This window comes from Cydia splendana, chromosome 22, assembly GCF_910591565.1.
Source record: "Cydia splendana chromosome 22, ilCydSple1.2, whole genome shotgun sequence".
Classification (NCBI taxonomy): Eukaryota; Metazoa; Arthropoda; class Insecta; order Lepidoptera; family Tortricidae; genus Cydia; species Cydia splendana.
Window position 1 is genome coordinate 669478 of NC_085981.1, and position 21734 is coordinate 691211.

Genomic DNA, 21734 nt, shown 5'->3' on the forward strand with positions numbered 1-21734 from the left:
ACCTTACAGCTCTCGTGATTATGCGTCTTTTGAGCCTATTTTTTAATATCATATCTTCACAACTTTCCGAGATATAAGGGGATCGCACTTTTTCGTGAAATCGGACCGTATACTGGAGCGAACGAAAAGACATTTCCAATGTCAAAAAAGAAATCCGCGATCTCAAATGAAAACATCGTCTCTTGTATCATTTCAACATTATTTCAGCTAAATTCAAGGACCATTCCTTATGAAAACACCGACTATTCTCTCAAGAAATTTTACTTCGCCCTATAAAAAAAAACCTTTAAAAAATAAAGAAAACCCATAAAAGCTGCCGTCTTGCGATGCGTTATCATTTTTATATGTCCCCCACCCCCCACCTCCCAACCCTCCAACCCCCAATGCACACACGCACACACACAAAACACCTATAAAGGGGTTAAAGAAAAATGTGTCTACCTGAAAACGTACGATGCATGCATTTTTTTATTCCTCTTACGTTTTCTTTGCTATCCGCGATTCTCATATCGCCGATATAAAACTGAAAAATACATTTCGACCCTTCACACAAAACTACCCTTTATCAACTACCTAAAAAGGCTCAAAATCTCGTGCGCTATTTAAAAAAACAGAGCACCCATACACGAAAATTTCGCGAACATACACACAGAATAGCGCCGTTTAGAAAAAAAATAAGAGCACACATATAAATCGCATGCAGCTCGAAAGGGATGCACTCAGAGTCATAAAATACGCACACAGACAAATAATTCACACACACATGCGCTGTGCAGCCCCCGTCTGGACACACCGTCACGTGTGGATATATACGTGAACACCCACACTTGGACGAAACTGAAGAAAACCTTCCATGTGTTGTGAATGCTTTTCCTTGCAGCAAGCTCTTGGGAAGAGTTTCATAGCGAATACCTCGCGGTAAAGACATCTAGACGACTAAAAACTAAAATACCAAATTTTAAACCCGAAACGCGCCCATAAAAAGCCTAATTAAAAAAAAACTAAATCGATCCGTCGCGCTGACGTTCCAAATTCGAAAATTCTTCACCCGTCCCGTTAACACAAATTAAAAACAAATGAAAAGCGCGAAAGGCGGAAAAAAGACGCGCCAAAAGCGTTTAGTTTCGTGTAATTGAAAGTTACTTAGTTTGTTTTAAGTTAAATGAGTCGGCTAAGACACGTGGTGGTGTTACATTAGTGATGTAAATGTGTTAATGAGTGTTTCGCTGTGTGAGTGTGTGTCTCTGTGCGTGATAAGTTGGCGTGATATCATTTCGCGCTTATTAAAACGTTTAGATTTTGCTGCGATAAAAGTGAAATGATATTTGATCGTTTTCGGTTAATTGGTTTATTAATTAAAATTTCGATTGGTCGGAAAATTGGTGTAATTGTTGTTAAATGATCTTATCTTCTTTTCTAACTAGCAACTTTATTTTTCGTTGTAAATAAAAAGGCCAATTGGATAAAAATCTAATTTATTTCTAAGAAACAATTTTCTAATAAGACACTTAATTTCAATATTAAAATTAACATACACTTAACGTACACGTGTAGATATAGAATCAACATAAGTGTAGCATTCTAGACTCTACCATTTCACAAAGAAAATAATACATCATAAAATATTTTTATTTATATTTTCTTCCTATTTTAAAAATTAAAGTAGCAGAATATGCGACTTAAGCCACTTTACTATTTATTTTAAATTTAAATAGATAAAATTTTATGACATTACTTATTTATATTACTTTACTTAGAAATCTGGAAGTGGAATAAAACATTATTCAATCTTATTATTCACACATTACATCAAGCCTCACGAAAAGTTTCATACAAAATGCATATTTATTATGCAACATCTAAACTAAACGCATTTCACGAAGAAAAACGCCCCTTAACTAAATACTTCCTCTCAAGGAAACTTTGTCAGACATTCAGCTCAATTTAGAGTTTCTTTCGGACTTTCGGAATCCTATGTTGATTCGATATTCATTTGACATTCACAACGGAAAGGAAGCGCGCTGGTGGCCCAGCGGTACGCGTACAGCGTGCGACTTTCAATCCGCAGGTCGCGGATTTAAACCCCGGATCGTGCCAATAAGTTTTTCGGAACTTATGTCCGAAATATCATGTGATATTTACCAGTCGCTTTTCGGTGAAGGAAAACATCGTCTAGAAACCGGACTAATCCCAATAAGGTTTGTGGTGTTTACCCTCTGGGTTGGAAGATCAGATGGCAGTCGCTTTCGTAAAAACTATTAGTGCCTACGCCAATTCTTGGGATTAGTTACCAAGCGGACCCCAGGCTGACGAGCCATGCCAAAATGCCGGAAAACGCGAGGAAGATGATGATGTTTTCCCTGAAAAAAAAGTCTAATCGGTATCAAATTGGTAAAACTTCGAATGCGGCACTGGGCTCGACAGTTGTGTTTGTTTTCCGAAGTGTCGCAACTTTTCAATCGTCCATGAATGCTGAATTCTCCATGTTTGTTTCAGGAGACAGCAGCTAGCGAATATTTAGGCAGTTTTAACGTGTACATTTTACAGTTTTAACTAAAAAAAACATGTTTTTGGGCATTTTTATTTAAAATTGTACAAAAAAAAATGTGTTACAATTAGGAATTTTTATATTATTTCTACTCAGAATTACGAGCTTTTTTAATTTTTACTGAGAAAAAAGTGTCCACAAAATTTTTGGTCCGTTTGGTTACGGTATTCAGTACAACCTTCTATGACCGTACCTAACAAAACGGGAAAAAAAATGTATGACATTTTGGGGACACTTTTTTCTCGTATTAAGATCAAAAGAGCTCGTGATTCTGAGTGGAAATAATAGAAAAAATACAAAATCTGAAATGCAAGTTGGGGGTACAACTTTAAATAGAAATGCCCTTTTAGTGTTTTTATTGGGTCTCTATTGTTTCCCAAATAGTTTTAAGTCATAATGTATTGTTTGTCCGAATTTTCGTTAGTCATAATTGTTTTTTCTCAGAAACGCGTAACTTTTCTTCTTCTTCTTCTGCTGCCATGCCCTAGCGGGCGTCGGCGGCCACCTTTACAAAGTCTTCTCTATTCTTGGCCAGTCTTGTTAGCGTGGCCTCGTCTTTGATGTTCGTAACTTTTCAGGATTGCCATAATTTTTGAGGAGGGGAAAAATGCAATTACGCATACCACTCGGGTGCGGGGACGGACCCGAGTGATTATGTGGCACTCCTTGTTATGGGCTGATGGGACCCCAAGTCTACCCACTAAACAACCCCCCCGTCTGCCGCCATTGTGCTGTAACGGTGGGCTGTAGGAACGCTCGCGCTTTACTTCTACAGCACCACCAGCACCGGTCCGTGTTGGCGGACCATCGCCTCCGGAGACCCTTGATGGCCTCGTTTCTGTGTGAACCATATCCAGTACGGTCACCCTCTCAGGGACCACGTGTGTGACGGATGGCAGGCGTCCCCGTGCCTGTCATCCTGTGGTCAACCTACGGAGGCAGGCGGCGGTCGTGTGCGACCCGTCTACGCCGAGCACGCTTGCGGCGCCGTTGGTCGGCCATTGGGTCGGACTCTCTGGCGCGTTCCTCCATTTCCTTCTGCTGAAGAACGTCTTCGCAGAAGGTCTTTAACGCTTGCCATGATCCTTCGCTGTCGACCATGGCCTTGACCACGGCCGGCAGCGACAGGTCCGGCCCCACTTTTGCAACCAGGTCATCTCGCTCCGGCCCCCACACTGATGGGCACTCCTCCAGTATGTGTTGTGCGGTGTCGATTGCTGCGCCACATTCGTGGCACTCCTCTGTTGGCTCTCTGCCGGCAATTTTGTGCAGATATCTCCCGAAGCAGCCATGCCCCGAGAGAATCTGCACGAGCCGGAAGGTGAGAGCGCCGTGCGGTCGTTCTAGCCACTGAGACATGACCGGTCGGATCGCCGCGATTGTCCGGGCTCCCGCGCTTGGTCGTTCGAGCCGGATCAGCCACTCATCAATTGCCTCGCGAGAGAGCTCTTCTCGCTTGGCCTCAATCTCTCGCGGTGCTGGCTAGAAATCCCGGGCCCGCGCCTCCTCGCGCCAGAAGAAAACTGACGCAAGGGCTCTCGCGTCCAAGTCCCATGGCAGGGATCCAGCCAGCACGCATGCAGCTTCGCCGGAAATTGTGCCGTAGCCCCGTATTGCTCTTATTGCCATCACCCGTTTTTTTTTTTATAGAGGGGAAATGCATTACGCATACCACCCAGGCGCGGGGACGGGCCTGGGTGGTTATGTGGGACTCCCGTATAGGCTAATGAGGCCCACGGTATACCCACTAAAACCCCTCTTGGCCGGCTCAACGCTGTATGGCGAGGTCACAGGGACAATGCGGCACTCTTCCGCAACCTCGCCAGCGGCCGTCCGGACTCCAGACACAACTCTGGAGGAAATGTAATATTCCCCCTACCTCCCTAATTGCGCGCCATTATTACGGCGTGCTCGCCATCCCAGGGACCCTTGTGTAGGCGACAGACGTCCCCGAGCCTATCGCCCACAGGAACCATTAAGGGGGAAGTCGGCGGTCATATGCGAGCCGCCGCCGCCCCACACGCTTGCGACGCATCGGCTGGGAAGCTGGATCGTCTTCCCTGCCGCGCTCCGCCATCTCTTTCTGCACCATGACCGCCTCGCAGAAGTCCAGCACAGCCTTCCACGACCTGTCGCTGTCCACCATGTTTCGAACCTAACCTAACCTTTTTTTTTTTTTTTTTTTTTTTTTAGGGGGGAAAATGCATTCCGCATACCACCCGGGTGCGGGGGGTGACCCGAGTGGTTATGTGGGACTCCCGTCTAGGCTAATGAGGCCCACGGTATACCCACTAAAAACCCCCCATATACCGCCTCGCCGCCCTATTGGTGGGGTTACAGGAACGCTTGCGTACTCATCCGCGACCCCACCGGCGGCAGCCGCTCACGAGCGGCTCCTTCGCAAATGCCCGAAGGCCCTTCACGCTAGGCGCGCCAGATGGTTCGACGCGCCTTCCTCCTCCGCCTCCGTTCTGCACTGTAGCGGACCCCCCCGAGCCCGCCACAAGGAAGCCACGGGCGCCAGAAAGTTCTCCGGCGCCCGGCGACAGATCAGGTCTATGGTTCTGTCGCAAAACCACAATTCGGCTGCAGAGGACAGGGAGAACGGCACATCGTAACACCGACACTCCTCTTCCTCTGCAGCCCCACCAACGCCGCTACAGCGGAACGGCACCGCCAAGTTCGCAGGGGATAGGGCGAGTGGCGATCGTAATACCATCACGCGTCTTCCCCTGCGATCCCACCTCGGCCGCCGAGGATAGGAAGAACGGCTCACCGCAATACCGACACTCCTCTTCCTCGACGGTCCACCTCCAACGCGTCACAAGCGGGCTTGACAAGCCCACTTGGAGCGTCCTCCTCGGGCCAGCCCGACCCTCAAACAGGCCGGCCCTGGTTGCCTCTTCGCTTCACCGTGGGTGACCAAGCCACGGTTACTAAGCCCCTCCACCACGACAAGGTGAGCAACCCGCGGGGGGAACCTAACCTAACCTAACCTAACCTAACCTAACCTATCTACAGAATAACCATACGAATATCCTGAAAAGTTAACGGTTCCAGTTTTATGACTAACGATAATATGACAAACAATATATTATGACTTAAAACTTTATGGGAAATAAAGGGACCCCGTTTTTATTAGCACCTAAAGGAAATGGTGTAAACTTTAAAGTTTTATAAAAGCATTTTAAATATCTATAGGCTAGTCATAGAGTTGAATTATATCGGTGCATGCTAACGTATACCTATCGACTTTTCTGACGGAATACACTGTTACGTCAACTTCTAGGTACAGTAAGCTACTAAAGTGGGTAATTTTTGTTATAATCAAGAATTTTTGCAGCTTTTCTAATCAATATAGAAAACATTTCACTAACTTAAATTCTTAAATATTATGTTTAGATATTTCATAAAATGTTTAGCTTCAAAAATTATCTTGAAAATACAAACAAGTTGTAACAAAAATGGTGGAGATCCTATTGAGGGTATATTTGGTATCGTGTTCTGACGTTCTGACTAGGAAAAGTAGAAGAAAATTTAGTTGTCCCCTCCGGGGTTGGCCGACTTGGGCAACCTGCCCCATAGATTTTTTTTATTACACTTGTCAGAATACTATACCTAATATGCCCATAACCACTCACTTGCTTTTGGTAACTGTAGGTACCAGCTGTCACCCTTATTTAATTATAATAATAGAGGTCACTGAAAAATATCAAGCATGTGAGTGGTTAAAAGGATCCCCACTATTTTTGTTACATCCTGTATTGTGCTAAGTGCCTACCCTGGTACTTTGGTTAATAAACTTTGAAAAAAAAGCATGGTTAAACAGAAAAATTAAAAGTAGTATTTAGAAAAATGCCAGTGGCAGGTCTTAATGATATTTGTACAACTAATAATCATAATGTACATTTAGGCAACGTCAAAATTTGTAAGAATATTGCTCAAAATAACTACACCGATATCATAAACATCTTATTTTAAAACTTTCAAATATCAAAATCGGAAACAAAGCATATAGGTAATCATTTTAATTTGTTATTGCGACTGCTTTGAACGACGAGACTTAGGACACCTTTTGTTTAATTTTAATATGTAGTTATTTGTTTACTTTGTTTTAAAGGGAGGCAAATATGTTATAACTACTCGTGCTGCTAATATTGATACCCGAGCAAGAGAGAAATCCCTAGATACTAAAAGTTGAATCTTGAGTGTTGGTGTTGCAAGGATTTCAAGGCATGAGGGTCAAACCAAAATGCTACTTAATAAAACACATAATTTTACGTTACAATTCAAATGCAAATGAACACTATTCTTTATTTATCAGCCAAAATAATTAATTACTTAAAAGTCAATTCCAGCAGCAAACATGAGGAAACGACTCAAAATTTGCATTGCACTACTTTGCCTCTCTTATGGATCTTCATCAGTTTTTGAAGAATATATAGCCTTTACGAGTAGCTGGTGTGGTGAAAAATATTTTCATATTATTCCAGCCGACTGTACCGCGACGAATGTCTCCACAAAAATATTTTTATTCCGCCGACCTAGATCCAGAATACTCGGTCTAGATTATCGATTTCAATTTTATCACCAGCCCCGGTGTCTCGAATCCAAAACAGAAAAGGTCGGTGGGGAACCTAGTTTGGTATAGGTCGTTCTTTGTACTTCTAAATTTAGGTAGGTGTACCGTAAACTCAGGTACTCAGGTACAACTATAGTCGTATAATATGACTATGGTCCAGTTTTAAACGTTGATTATGAATGGTTTTGGTTTGGAATCGTTACGTTAATTTTGGAGCTTATATATACTAATGCTTTTTCTATATTAGATGCTGAACATAATTTGAAAAACACTTTAACATTTTTACTGGAACTTGAATTTAGATTTGGACATAGTTGTAAGTTACCTGAGTTCACGGTACCTAAGTATGTTGAGGATAGCATAATACTACATAGGTTACACCCGTACTGTATAAACTTATTATTTATCTTCAACAATCGCTATTCTTTTTATAATGAGTCAAAGTTAAATCAATATTTTTTTCATAAACATAATGAAGTGGAATAACTTGACTCGATTTAAGTGTTCAACAAAGTTAATATAATACTTATATGAAATAATATTGAAAGTTCTAGAGTGGTTGTATAACCAAATCAAATCATTTGAAATTCCAGTAAGAAATAATAACCAGATTTAAACTATACTCATAGGCATAAAATCGATGCAGGAAATGATAAACTATTTGTACCTATTTGTATAAATATATTTAAAAAAAAACACTATCAAAAATAAGTTCAGATTTAATCAGAAAATACAATGAAAAAGATCACAATAAAAATCTACCTAAAAAACGAATTATATCCACGTGTAAAAACCTAAGCATAATATACGGAACGGGTGAAGAATTAAAGAAAATAATATGCAAAAAATTCAAGAATCTAAGCATTTCTTTTTTCAGTTTTGGTCCAGAATCTCCTAACCCAACGATAGTTCCTAAAAATACCTACTTTAATTATGAAGATATAATTATTTTTCCTTCGATATATATAAAAGTAGTGTAAAGTGATAAATATATTAGAATAAGTGTTCAACAAAAAGCGATCGAAGAAAATAATGTCCGTGACAGTTTCAAACTCAAACGTGTTTATAAAAAGCCCAATGAATCTACCGATGAAGACGGAGTTTGAAGAATATAACGGTGAAGACAACGTCAAAATGGATCAGATAGATAATAACTCAAGCGATGCCAATTCAGAGTCTAGCGACCTCGAAAACAACGGACCTAATGAAGAAGTTAATAATACAGCGCTAGATTTTACTGAGAACGCGTTTTCTCTTCACCCGGTCGCAGATTTTATTAAAAAAGAGTTCCTACCCGATTTTGACTTTGCGAATCCTTTTCGGAATCAGAATTTTACTTTCAAAGATGGCTTCCAAAATGCTCGTTCTCCGTTTTTGCTGCCGACGCAGCTGTATAAGAATTTCTTGGCGAGCCTCGGGAAGAGGAGGAGGAACGTCGCTGAATGCTATTCGTTGTATCAGAGGAACATGCTATTTTCCAATGGATTTGGCTTGGAGGTGTCGGATGATGAGAATAATGTCGACAGGACGACGGAGTCTCCTGATGAGGTACATTAAGAAATAGTCTGTTTAGTTGTATTCCCTTATTCGTTATCGTTTCTTTCAATTGACTGATTAATCCTATTCTATTGATAGCCTGACTTCTACTATTACTTATTTGACAAAAATTTGATAGACAGGAAGCTTGTTTCTCTAATAAGTTGTAAGTGGAGAAGAATTTATTTTTATAGGAACATTTAATCTTATTGGAAATTGTCTAATTCTACTGATACTGTTCTAAATTGGACTGTCTAACATTTCTAATAAGACTAGTATGATCTCGATCTATAAACAAATGTAAAAGCTGGACCACTTTGGTAAAATAAGGCTATTGAAATTAAAACAAATAGGTACATATTCAAGTAAGTGAGTGTAACTTATTGAAACTAAACTTAACATTATACGATTATTAGATAACTATTGATGTTTTACGTTATGTATGAAGATTACATAAGATGATATGAGGTAAACGTGCTCGACATGCTAATGCCCAATAAATGACACCTTGCTGTCACCTCTATTGACAATGACCTAAGTTTCAAGATGACATGTACTGGGACCGCGTCGAGCACCAGCACGTTTATAAAATTAAACTAAAATATTCGATTGAAATATGAAGTAAAATTACGTAAAAGCGACGCTTATACCCAACAATGAGAATTTATTGCAGCGCGCATAGATCATTGACCGGCCCAGCCAGGATAGATGCCCTTTTCTAGAAATTATCGCTTATTTTTGCTTTCAGACGCGATAGAATTGATACACTCAGGTGACTCAGGAAAGCGATGAAATTTTGTTGCTATCCATAATAATAATTATGTATTACCTATATGCGAAAATAAATCCGTCTGTCTGTTGCCTCTTTGCGCTTAAATCGCTGAACCGATTTCTAAGAACAAATGTATGGAGATAAATAGTTTGAGGCTCGGAGAGTTAGGTTAGTTTTTGTTAATCATCATTATCAGCAATAGACAAAGTAGTGGGCAGAAGCAGCTTGTTTATGCTTGCATAAACAGAATTACATTTGCATCTATAATATTAGTAGGTAGGGATAGTAGGGATTTAATTCCTCAATATTCCCTCACAGTAAACATTCGACTGAAAACTCGCTCTTGTAAACCACACATTTTTACAAAACACATTATTTGCTTATACAGTTTTTTGCATTAAACTAGGCAAATGGCACTTAAAGCGGAACTACTTATTGGCTGCAACTGCGTTTTAAAAGACGGCGACTTAACAGATTTTCTTGGCAGCCCCGTAGGCGGACGGATGAATTTTTAAACAACCATGTTTGTGATAAAATCTTTTAATATTTGTGTCGTTTCCAAGCAAAAAATCCCACTTTGTCGCTTGCCATAAGGAAGCTTTAGCTGGTTATTCGTATAAAGAATCAAGCAAATCTCGTCATAATCATCGTGGAACCTTTGACTAGACTTCGACACATTTAAGACAACTTTCTTTGTAAATAGTCTTCGGGTACCGCGATAGTTCATCATACCTAATCATCATCATATATTTACTAAACTCTTGTCAGTGGAGAGATTACCATGTTTGTCGGTCCTATGTCTTCTCCTTGACAGCCTGTTAATACGAGTTGAGTTTTTCCTTTACTACCATGTGCGTTCTCCTTGGTCTCCCCTTCTTCCTCTTTGCTTCAACTCTTCCTTTGCGTTTTTAATTTTACCTTATCGTAACAGTGGCGGTAGCATGCTCGCGTTTTTATCTCCTGTCCTGTCACGCATCAATTTCGCACTTACATACTTATTAGAACGTGATAAGCATGGTGACAAAGCATCTTTCCTCTTACCGCGATAATTGCGCATGGAATATCCTTCCTTCCGGCCCTCATGGTCAACGGATAGACTGACCAAGAGTGCAGAAAAGGGCTCGAAACGTCGAGATGTATTTAATGATATAATCCGGTTAAATTGTTTTATTTCATGACCTTTATTTTTGATTAATCCTCTGTATGCTTTTTATTAGTTTTCCTTTAAACTAGTTCCATTTTCCCTGTGAAAACTGAAGTGACGCCATTTTATTATATCCAGAGGATTCTTTTATTGTATACTATTACACGATAAGAAGACGCATTAAAAGAGCGTATTTTATGATACGTTTATGTTCCTAGGGCTGCCTTTATATTGAGGTGAGATGAGCGGAGAGGCGGAGATGCATTGCATCTTTTCTCCGCTCCACTGGGAATTAAACCAATGCTTTTGGGTGATTCCCGTACGTTTCTCATCTCCGCTCATCTCGATTTGCCAGCAATTGAGCAACCTCAGATTGCCGCTCCTCGGTGCTTTAGCCTAAACGATGTTCTTAATGCGTTTATGTTTGTTCCAGAAGGCAGGCGCCTCGTCCGCGTTCGTCTGGAGCGGGGGAGGGGGGCAGGAACAGGCAGCCCCCCAGCCCGCCGCCGTGCCTACTGGTGAGTTACTTATACACTTGTAACCTAACCCGTTTGGACTTCACACATTTTAAAGTCCTATTTCTTCTTCTTTATCATTTCACTCTTGACATAGTGGTCGACGTGACAAGCTTCACAACACCCATTCTTCTCTGTTGGCTGCCATCCGCTACCGCAGCCAACTCCACTCCACTGAAGCTTTGACCTGGTCCGTCCATCTTATTAGTGGTTCTGTTCTTTGCCGCCTCGCCCTGGCGGCATACATGGCCAAAGAAGGTGATGATGCCGACAAGAGATAACAGACGCTACTTGATGACATGTTCCTGGAGTATAGACTCGTTGGTTCAGAATTCAGTCCATGATACTCCAAGCATTCTTCTCCAGCACCACCATCTCCAAAGAACATCTATAGAGGTTTATAATCTATGGTTGTTGCAGGCACGTCAGGCGGCGGCGGGGCGCAGGGCCTAGTGCACTGGATGTCGGTGATGGCGGAGCACATGGGAGGGGGCCACCACGACCCCTCCCATTACGCGCTGCCACCGTGGAACAATGGCGGAGTCGATGTAAGTACTTTTATTTATTTCACTAATTTATTTTATTAATTTATTTCACTAAATTGCGTGATCGCATCAGAAATGAGGCCATCCGCAGCAGAACCAAAGTAACCGATATAGCCCTCCGAATCGCTAAACTTAAGTGGCAGTGGGCGGGGCACATTGCCCGTAGAACCGATGGCCGTTGGGGCGGAAAGGTTCTCGAGTGGCGACCACGTACCGGATACATATTTGACTCCTTGGTAATTTATAACTTGATCTAATAAAGGACAGTTGATTTTGTAAAATGTAAAATTTGAACCAAAAATTCAATTTCTCTCTCGTTTTGAAGCAATCCTCCACAGTGTAGGGTGAATGCTAAAGTCAGCTAAATGTCAAACCATTGGCATCAACATTTTTGCAAAAACTGTAATGATCACTACGAGCAAAAGCATACTTACTATTATAAATAGTTAGTAAGTACCTATTTCCAATTGGAAAAAATAAGTAAGACTTTACTAGAATTGGATTCAAAGCTGATCCAGTGACACAAGACTCTATATTGCGGTAATATTCCTATTAGCCTTAAATCTGGTTGGTTTCATTGTATAATTTCTATGAGTCCAATTCTTATACATGGTCGAGTATGTGCAGTTCCCCACGAGGGCACATTTCTCTACTAACTTAAGGAGCCCACTGATTAACAGTCCGCCGGACGGTATCGGCCAAAATTTTGACAGTTCCGAACAACTGACAGGCCGATACCGTCCGGCGGACTGTTAATCAGTGGGCCCCTTTAGATTTAGTCCGAGCTAACTCTTGGACTAGGAATAGTACGCGTGACCCACCCCTTGCCCCTCGCACCCCGCACGATTGCTCTGTAGACGACTTCGTCGAATGACTGTATTGTTTTATAGACTGTGTTATTATGTTATTAACTTATTAAGTCGAGTTTATACACGCAACGCAACTCTTTGTCATGGTACGTATCGAGCGAGTATAGTTGAATCATCGAGAGCGTGGAATTGCATTTGTAGTGGTTGTATGCTGATAGTACAAGAAAATAGAAAATTCAAATATAGAATGCCTGTAAACAAACAATACTACTACATATACAATTCCACGCTCTCGATGCTTAAAAATCATTGTCAAATGTCACCCGTCAAGCTTGCAATTTTAATAGCGACGCGACTAAAACTTCGTAAAAGCAATAACCGAATAACAACATAAATCTCTACCAAGTCTCCTGTCAACTGTCAACGCAGGCTGTCAAATTCGGTCAAACGCCTGTCAAACACAGACAAACCGGCAGTCAGCTTTCTAGCCTACTGTGCGTTCGTGCGTGGCTCGCGTGCGTTTACTGATAAGGCAGATTGATACGATGTGTACATGATAGAGGCACAGTAGGCGCACTTGGAGATTCGGTCTGTATAAAAAAGAAAACCCTACGCAATGAAAGGGATGAATCGATTTTGATTAACCCGTTTCGAATCGGATCAACATGCTTCAACCCACACATGCATGCATGCATCGTGCATGGTTCACATGGTTCAGACCTACGGTGCCACAGAAAAATACACATAGCGGCGAAAACTTATAGTATTCCTCTCTGTTTATGTAGGTAAAAATACCTACATAATTATCAAAAAAATATCAAAAACTTGAATTTATTGTATACCAGTGTCAATTTGGTTCAGGCGGAGTATGTCACTTTCTTAGGACGTCACATTCTGAGGACGTCACATTCTGAGTTCGTCACTTTCTGAGTACGTCACTTTCTGAGAACGCCACTTTCTGAGGACGTCACTTTCTGAGTTCGTCACTTTCTGAGTACGTCACTTTCTGAGAACGCCACTTTCTGAGTACGTCACTTTCTGAGTACGTCACTTTCTGAGAACGCCACTTTCTGAGTACGTCACTTTCTGAGGACGTCACTTTCTGAGAACGCCACTTTCTGAGGACGTCACTTTCTGAGTACGTCGCGTTTTTTAGCATAGGTACGATTTAACAGTATAATATACCTGCACGAAAAATGTATACTGCCAGCAACCAGATTAGCTGTTCGACATACGGTCGCTTTTATATCCTACATACCAATACCAATCTCTGTTTGCCTTACGCCTGACTGGTAGAGAATTCCATTTGGCAAAACGTCCTATGTTTCGTGCAATAAAGTGAAAAATAGAGAAATAAATAATAAAAAAACAATCTAATTATGTTTAAATCATTATTTAATTCAGAATACTTAGAAACTACAAGCACCAAAACATTTAGCCACAGATTGGAGTTAGGCCGGCAACAGCTTCGATTCAATACACATAAATGTTTCGCACAGTAGGAACCATGATTTTATCATTCGCTGCTGTGATTAGCTGGTGAAGGTATCATGGCAAGCTCGCTGACACCAGTAGAAGGTCAATCCCACATATTTCCATTTAAACGGACTGCCGCTCCTTTCGTGACAACATATTCTTCAACATACCGCGTCTTCTGTCATGTCTCCATAAACTCACGTCTTTTTTTCTGATGATAGTGTAAATTTTGGATATCTGCGTATAAAAATCAGCTCTTGCAGTTTTGGTTCAGACAATATTTCTTCTCGTGTCACCGTGGAGAATAGGCGTCAAAGGATTTTTTCTTCATATCGGCAACGGCATATTCAGAATATATGTTCAGCCATCAATCACTTCTGCGTATGGAGTGATCCATACTCTCATAGTTCTCATGTTCTGCATATATTTAATGTAATTTATTTGTTTGTTTTTTTCCTATATAGGTTACACGATGAATTTTTAAATTAATATTACATTGTACTTTTAGCCTGACAATAAAAATCTATCATGTCGCCGATTTGATATCGCTGATTTTTTTTCTATTTAAAATCCGAAACTACAAAAAGGTTATAAAGTTTGTCAAAGGACTGTCTCATTTCAAACATAGACAGAGATAAACATACTATCTTTGTCTTACACTAGTACTAGCACCCAAAAGAAAAGGATGAGTGTAGTTTTTATTGTTCTTATTTAATGACAAATTTGTTTGACCACTTATTACAGTCCGTTAACTCTCAGAATGAACTTCGTTTTTCGGGTAAAATCGGACGTATTCGCGTAATAGAAAATGACAGCGTCGTACTGATTTAGTTGCAACTTGCAATCCAACACTCAAAACTATACAGGGTGGTCTATACCACGACGTCCAATTTTTTTTTAGATTCCTCAATTCAATTATAGAATATGTTAGCCGGTTTTTCGTAGCTTTCGAGTTATGAATTTTTGAACTTTTAACTTTTGTTAAGAAATTCCGGGCCGAACCAATTAATTTATTTAAAAAAACTATTGAACTTTTTTGAATGTTTCTTTTTATAACATAATCCTTTACAAACGACGCAGTTGCTTAAAAAAATCAGCATCCTCACTTGGCTGCGAGTTGGAAAAAAAGACAAAAGTCAAAGTTTTACGTTCAAGCAGGTCAAGTTTAGATTTTACCTAATTAAAAAAAAACATGCGAGTTCAACGACTTTTGGTTATTTTAGAAACTGCTAGTCCCTAAGTTTTTTTTAAAGGTAAAAAAAAGTGACAATAGTCATAATTTGACAGAGTCACCGCTCAAAGGAATCGAGGTGGAAAGTTCCCAAATTAGTAATCTGATAGCCCACGTAGTGAACAATCTAAAAAAAAAAAAATTCGGGCAAGTGCGAGTCGGACTCGCGCACGAAGGATTCCGTACCATATAAAAAAAAAAAACAAAAAAAAAAGCAAAAAAAAACGGTCACCCATCCAAGTACTGACCACTCCCGACGTTGCTTAACTTTGGTCAAAAATCACGTTTGTTGTATGGGAGCCCCATTTAAATCTTTATTTTATTCTGTTTTTAGTATTTGTTGTTATAGCGGCAACAGAAATACATCATCTGTGAAAATTTCAACTGTCTAGCTATCACGGTTCGTGAGATACAGCCTGGTGACAGACGGACGGACGGACGGACGGACGGACGGACGGACGGACGGACGGACGGACGGACGGACAGCGAAGTCTTAGTAATAGGGTCCCGTTTTACCCTTTGGGTACGGAACCCTAACAACGGGTTGCACTCCGGGAGTGCCGGCAGAAGTGAAAACTCAATGACATTGTAACAGTTTTTCGATCAGGTCACGTGTCCGTCTTACGAATCTTACGGTCAAGTGACCTGTCGCGAGTTTAACATTTTTTCCCCATCACAAAAAGTGCACAGCACCGCTAAAGAAGTTTTCACTTAAAAATTTTGGACATCGAGGTTTGTACCAACCTGTATAGAGTAGGTAAATATTTATATTCATATTAAAATATGTGACTTTTAAGTACTGTAAAATTATTTACAAATTAAATTTAAAATTGTTGTTTTCATTTACTTTTTTATGTTAAAGTCAATTTTAATTAAAACTAGAGATTAAATAAAAACAAACACAAACTATAAAAAATATACTTACCTACAAAAAAATATGCCTGTTATTATTACCACTCTGTATAATTTCAGCGAGAAGTAGTAAATGACGGTGTGACGTTCTGCTTTCAAATTCTGATTCTATTTTATTTAGATTATGACAAAAAGTCAAATCGCAATATAGTCATCAACCAAATATTAAGCATAACGTCATTAAATTAGGGCTTGTTTTACATTGAGACAATAGGGTATCCCTAACTTTTTGCGAGTGAGTAAGAAAGCAGAACAACAGTATCACCTTCGCGTGCTACCGCCGATACCCGATGTATCTTTCTAAAATCCGAAGGTCATTCTGAGAGTTATGGAGAGATTTATATCTACGGACTGTAGATAATATGTTGCGCTAGCTTCGACCCGCGACTTCATCTGCTTGGAAATATGATGATGATGATGATATCGTACCTATGCTAAAAAACGTGACGTACTCAGAAAGTGACGTCCTCAGAAAGTGGCGCTCTCAGAAAGTGACGTACTCAGAAAGTGGCGTTCTCAGAAAGTGACGAACTCAGAAAGTGACGTCCTCAGAAAGTGGCGTTCTCATAAAGTGACGTACTCAGAAAGTGACGAACTCAGAATGTGACGTCCTCAGAAAGTGACGTCCTAAGAAAGTGACATACTCCGCCTGAACCGTCAATTTGGGATTCCTCGTTCTTTAATTTCACGATATTTTAAATTTCTGAATTATATTAATAAGTATCACTAATGTTTACAGAAAAGAATTTAAATAGGTATTACAAAATCTTAAATGATGGCCTTACCAACTTACCATGACACATACAGATGCGTTCAATCTATGACAAATCATAGGATCTAGCCAAGATGCCAATCGTTTGCGCCGTAGCGAACGAACCGGTAATGTCTCTCTGTCACTCTTCCATACTAGTGCGATGGAGAGACATTCGCTACGGCATAAATGTTGACATCTTGGCTAGGCCAGGCCCCAAGCACTGTTGGCTTTCCTTTAGCAAAATTTGGGAAATACGTTAGAGTGCTGCAGGGCTAAGATGGTCGGCTCTTTGTCATTTGTCACCATGCCTGTCACTTTCTAACAAATATGTAAGTGCGAAAGTGACGCATAGCATGACAGGTGATAAAAATGCGACCAGGCGGCTTAGCACGGTCGCGTTTTTATCCCTTGTCACCATGCCTGTCACTTTCTAACAAGTACGTAAGTGCGAAAGGGACGCGCATAGTGATACACGATAAAAATGGAACCGTGCTGCGCCCACAGGATACTGCTTCAGATCATTGGGAAGTTGATCCTACTGTTTTTCTTCGTGTATTATCATGGAAGACGGGCGTGGTCGGCGAAATTATTCGTACAAGTGTAAATAAAGTAATTTCATGAAATAGCGGCGGTTATCACGCGTAAGGAATTCCAGCGTTCCTTATCCTCAGCGCATAACATACCGACATTTACTTATCATGAACATTGCCCATCGAACCCATTTTTTTAATAAAAAAACAGTAAGAGAATGTCCAGTTTGTCAAAATCAAATCTGTATTTTCAGGCAACTAAAGCCCATAGATAACACACACCAATGACTCAGTAACAAATATCTGTGTTCATCACACAAATAAATGCCTTTAAGGATGACTCATGGCAGACCGGGCCGGGGCCGGGCTAGAGCGTCCGGTGCTTCGGTTTCTATGGAATACTATGCTGACACCACGTGATCAGCCATCATAGCTAGGTCAGACCGGTCGTCAGTAGGGGAATATTTATAATTAAATAATTATATAAGTATTATAGTTCCATCCGTACAAAGTCTGAAGAAATCAGTATAGAGAGCAATTTCATTTTAAGGTTGCGTAGGTACCAAAAAAACCTAAAAAGAAACCCTTGTGGTGTGACTCTGTCTGATTGTCTGTGTTGTCTTTATGTCTATTTGACTGTATGTTAAATCTCAATTTATTATGGAATTACAAAAAAAAATGAAAATCGACACCCCTAATGGTATTCTGGTATTTTAAGGGTTGTGGTGGATAGCAGTGCTACTTAGGTTGCCGATACAAAAAAACAGAAATATTTGAAAAATTGTAGACATGGTCGTTAAAAATACCATTAGGGGTGTCGATTTTAATTTTTTTGCAATTCCATAATAAATTGAGATATATTTTTTTAATTTTTTTTCCTCGAGTAGTCATGAACTAGTCCATCTTCTGGTGCCAGCTTATCGTTGAATTTTGGGACACGTTGTATATATCTCTAGAACTACCTTATGATATCATTATGAAATTTGTAATAGTTCAATAATCGTGCATACTCCGTTTTGTTATACAATGTATGGGTCTGCTAGAATTTTTCACCTAAATGAAACACATTTTGATATTTTCACTACTATGTATTGACATTGACTGTATCTAGATAATGTTTTTGTTTGTGTTTGTCTAGATGTATTTAAATGCACAAAGAACGTAGAGCAAGAACGTTACATTTTTACAAAAACAATGATTGTTTTTATTGTATGATGGCTTTGCTGACAGCAATGGAGTTGCTTTCTGATTTTTTTAAAGAACGAGTCAATAATAGAGACATTAAGTTTTTATTACCGATAAATACGCGCTTTCCAATTGATAAGAAAACCTTATCACGCAGGTGAAGACACTCCTTAAGCATAATATCATAATAGAGCGATTATAGAACTCGAATTTTTTAAACCAATTCGCTCTTGCCTCGACTAACAGGCCACTTCGTACACTGACTTCAGAATGATAATTGAATTATGTTATTTGGCTATTGTTCGTCTCACCCGCGCCAATACATGTACGTACAAGTACGAGTGAAATGCACAATAACCAAATGACAGTTAGATGTCATTCTGATATCAGCGTACGTTCGAATTGGATTATATTTCACAGAACTCAACTGTGTTCTATCCAATATATCTTGACCTGTTAATCCGTCAAAATTAGACATGATTAAAGATCAACGTTATGATGGTTATGGTACATAGACGATTAGATTTTTTTGCACTATTGATAACGCTTCGCGCCTCCACAAACGTCGCAAAAAAGACAAATCATTCGATTTCTTTCGCCTATTATCTTAAAAAAACGCTTAAAAACCATTTACACTGCATAAAGATATGTGTCTTTTAATTATAGTTGTCGTGATATGTGTTTCTAATTCCTTATAGGGTAGTGAGAATCCCGCCTGTATTGGCGACAGGCATTCGCTTTTTGCCAGACTTTTTGCTTGAAAGCGATCTATTTCAGTCATCTGTGAAAATGCTCGTCGTTATACTTAATTAAATTTACTTTCCGCGTATGTTGAGTACATACCCAACATACGGAACGTTCCGTACAACTACATAGTTGGAATTCTTCAATTACGGCCCGCAACAATGAAATTATGGCTATTGTATTCAGAAATTGGTATCCATAATATGTTTATGTTCATATGGACAAAGATAATTTAGACTAGAGGAATATTGTCAAAGTATATTATGTAATCAGTACATTTACTGCCATCTTTCGACACAAATGATTAACACTTTTTAGAACGCCATTTTACTTTTATCCTTATTTTTTCACTGATATGACATGTGTTAAATTTGTTACATGTCAATAAGTATCGCCATCTACTCGAGAGTAGACCAAAGGTATGGCGCCATCGCTCGGAAAGATGGCACCATACCGTAAACCTATCGGCCATATCAAATTCTCTTTAATATGGATATCAATTTCTGTCTACTTATCGAAATTCGAAACAATAAGTTTATGGGAAACAAAGGGATCCCGTATATGGTGCTTAATACTATCGCCGTAAAATCGCCATAGTTTTAATTATTGGGCTTTAATTTTTTTAATAAGCTAGGCGCGTCTGCATCTCGTAGAGCTACTAGTAAAATAAGACAAAATTCAAACACAGATTTAAAGCATCTGGGACTTAGGAGGTCAAGGTACACGTTTACTATAAAAAACAGAGGGATGATAGGGTTGAATAATACAAAAGCCTTTTACAACTGACTTAATCGTATTCAAGAAAACATTCAATTCATCTTGACATAATGTAATTAAGTTAAATATGAATAATATGATCTGTTCCGTTCGATTTTTGACGGTTGACTGATTTGCCAATAAATCCTGTGTGAGCGGTTTTTTATCTGTGAGATTGTTTGATTAATAATGATCTATGCGAAATAAATAGATCGCTATGTGTAATTGATTTTGTACTGGTAGTGTTGATCGTGAGAAAAGTTTAATTTTATATTGGCTTATTATTTAAATGTTGGCATTAGAGATGTCCAGTGTTCGGTTACTTTAGGCAAATATTGTGTAATTGTATTTTCGACATTTGATAAATAATATTTTGTTTTTATTGTCCGTAATACAAGCCTTATTAATAATGGCTCTTGCGAAGCTGAGGTGCGACGTCGAATCGGGATGGCAAAAGGAGCTATGGCGCAGCTTCAAAAGATTTGGAAGGACAGGAGCATCACCCGGAAAACCAAGACCAGCCTTGTGCGCACTTTGGTGTTCTCCATATTCTTATATGGCGCAGAGACGTGGACCTGAAAGAAAGCCGACCGTGACCGCATTGATGCTTTTGAGATGTGGTGCTGGCGCAGGATGCTGGGGATTCCCTGGACAGCACATCGCACCAACGTATCGATTCTCCAGGAGCTCAAGATCCAGACGAGGCTTTCTACCACCTGCCTACGAAGGATTCTGGAGTACTTCGGACACATAGCCAGGAAAAGCAGCGATAATCTCGAAAAATTAGTGGTCACTGGCAAAGTGGAAGGAAACAGACCCAGGGGCAGGAGCCCGATACGTTGGACTGACCAGGGCCGCACTACCCTCGACACCACCGTACACGACGCTCTCCACGAGGCAGCAGATAGAAGTGTATGGCGCCGAGTGGTCCGCACAAAACTACTTCGACGAGATGGTCACGACCCTCAGCATTGAGGAAACCGACGCGAGGAGGAGACAAGCCTTATTGAGCACTCTGTAGGTGGGATTTGTGTAAGATTCAAATCAAATATCAAATCAAATATCTTTATTTTGCATAAAATATGGTACAAAAGATGGATTAGCAATTAAGAAGCACATGCATACTTCACCAGCAACTGGCATGCAAAACACAAACCCTAGATATGCTACATCTATTAATAATGCTAATAAATCTAATATTATACATATCCCTACTTATAATTACAATGTCAAAACAGATGTCATACTTAATCTAATTACAATGTCAGTATCTAATCATATTTGAAGAAGTCGAAAAATTCATCAATTGAGTAAAAACATTCCTGTATCAACCAACAAGTTTACGCTTAAAAAGACTAAGTGGTAGTACTTTGAGATCATCTTGGAGACAGTTATAAATTTTTATTGCCATACAATAAGCGCTCTTTCCATATAATACTGTCTTTTTAGCAGGTATGACGAGACGATTAGGGTATCTCGTATTAAACTGACAAATGTCCTTATATCTAGTAAAAAGTTCAGGATGCACTCTAACAAATAAACAGATTTCATATAAATACATACATGGCACAGTCAGAAGTTTCATATTTCTAAATAGAGGTCTGCATGAGGTCAATATGTCTACATTACAAATAGCTCTGATGCACTGTTTCTGTGCTAGCAGTGCTTGGTTTGCGTGACTAGAATTTCCCCAAA

The 21734-nt window shown here is 39.8% G+C and overlaps 1 protein-coding gene across 5 annotated transcripts in view; it reads left to right on the top strand.

Moving 5' to 3' along the window:
* LOC134801564 (zinc finger protein rotund-like) overlaps positions 1-21734 on the top strand; it is a 197697-nt gene that overhangs the window by 39667 nt on the left and 136296 nt on the right. For 2 of the 5 annotated variants that reach the window (XM_063774175.1, XM_063774177.1), the window contains exons 2-3: positions 11016-11100; positions 11518-11645. In XM_063774175.1, the coding sequence (XP_063630245.1) occupies positions 11016-11100; positions 11518-11645 (213 nt within the window). Of the gene's footprint in view, positions 1-8009; positions 8679-11015; positions 11101-11517; positions 11646-21734 lie in introns of those variants that run through there. The other 3 variants (XM_063774173.1, XM_063774174.1, XM_063774176.1) reach the window with 3 other exon arrangements.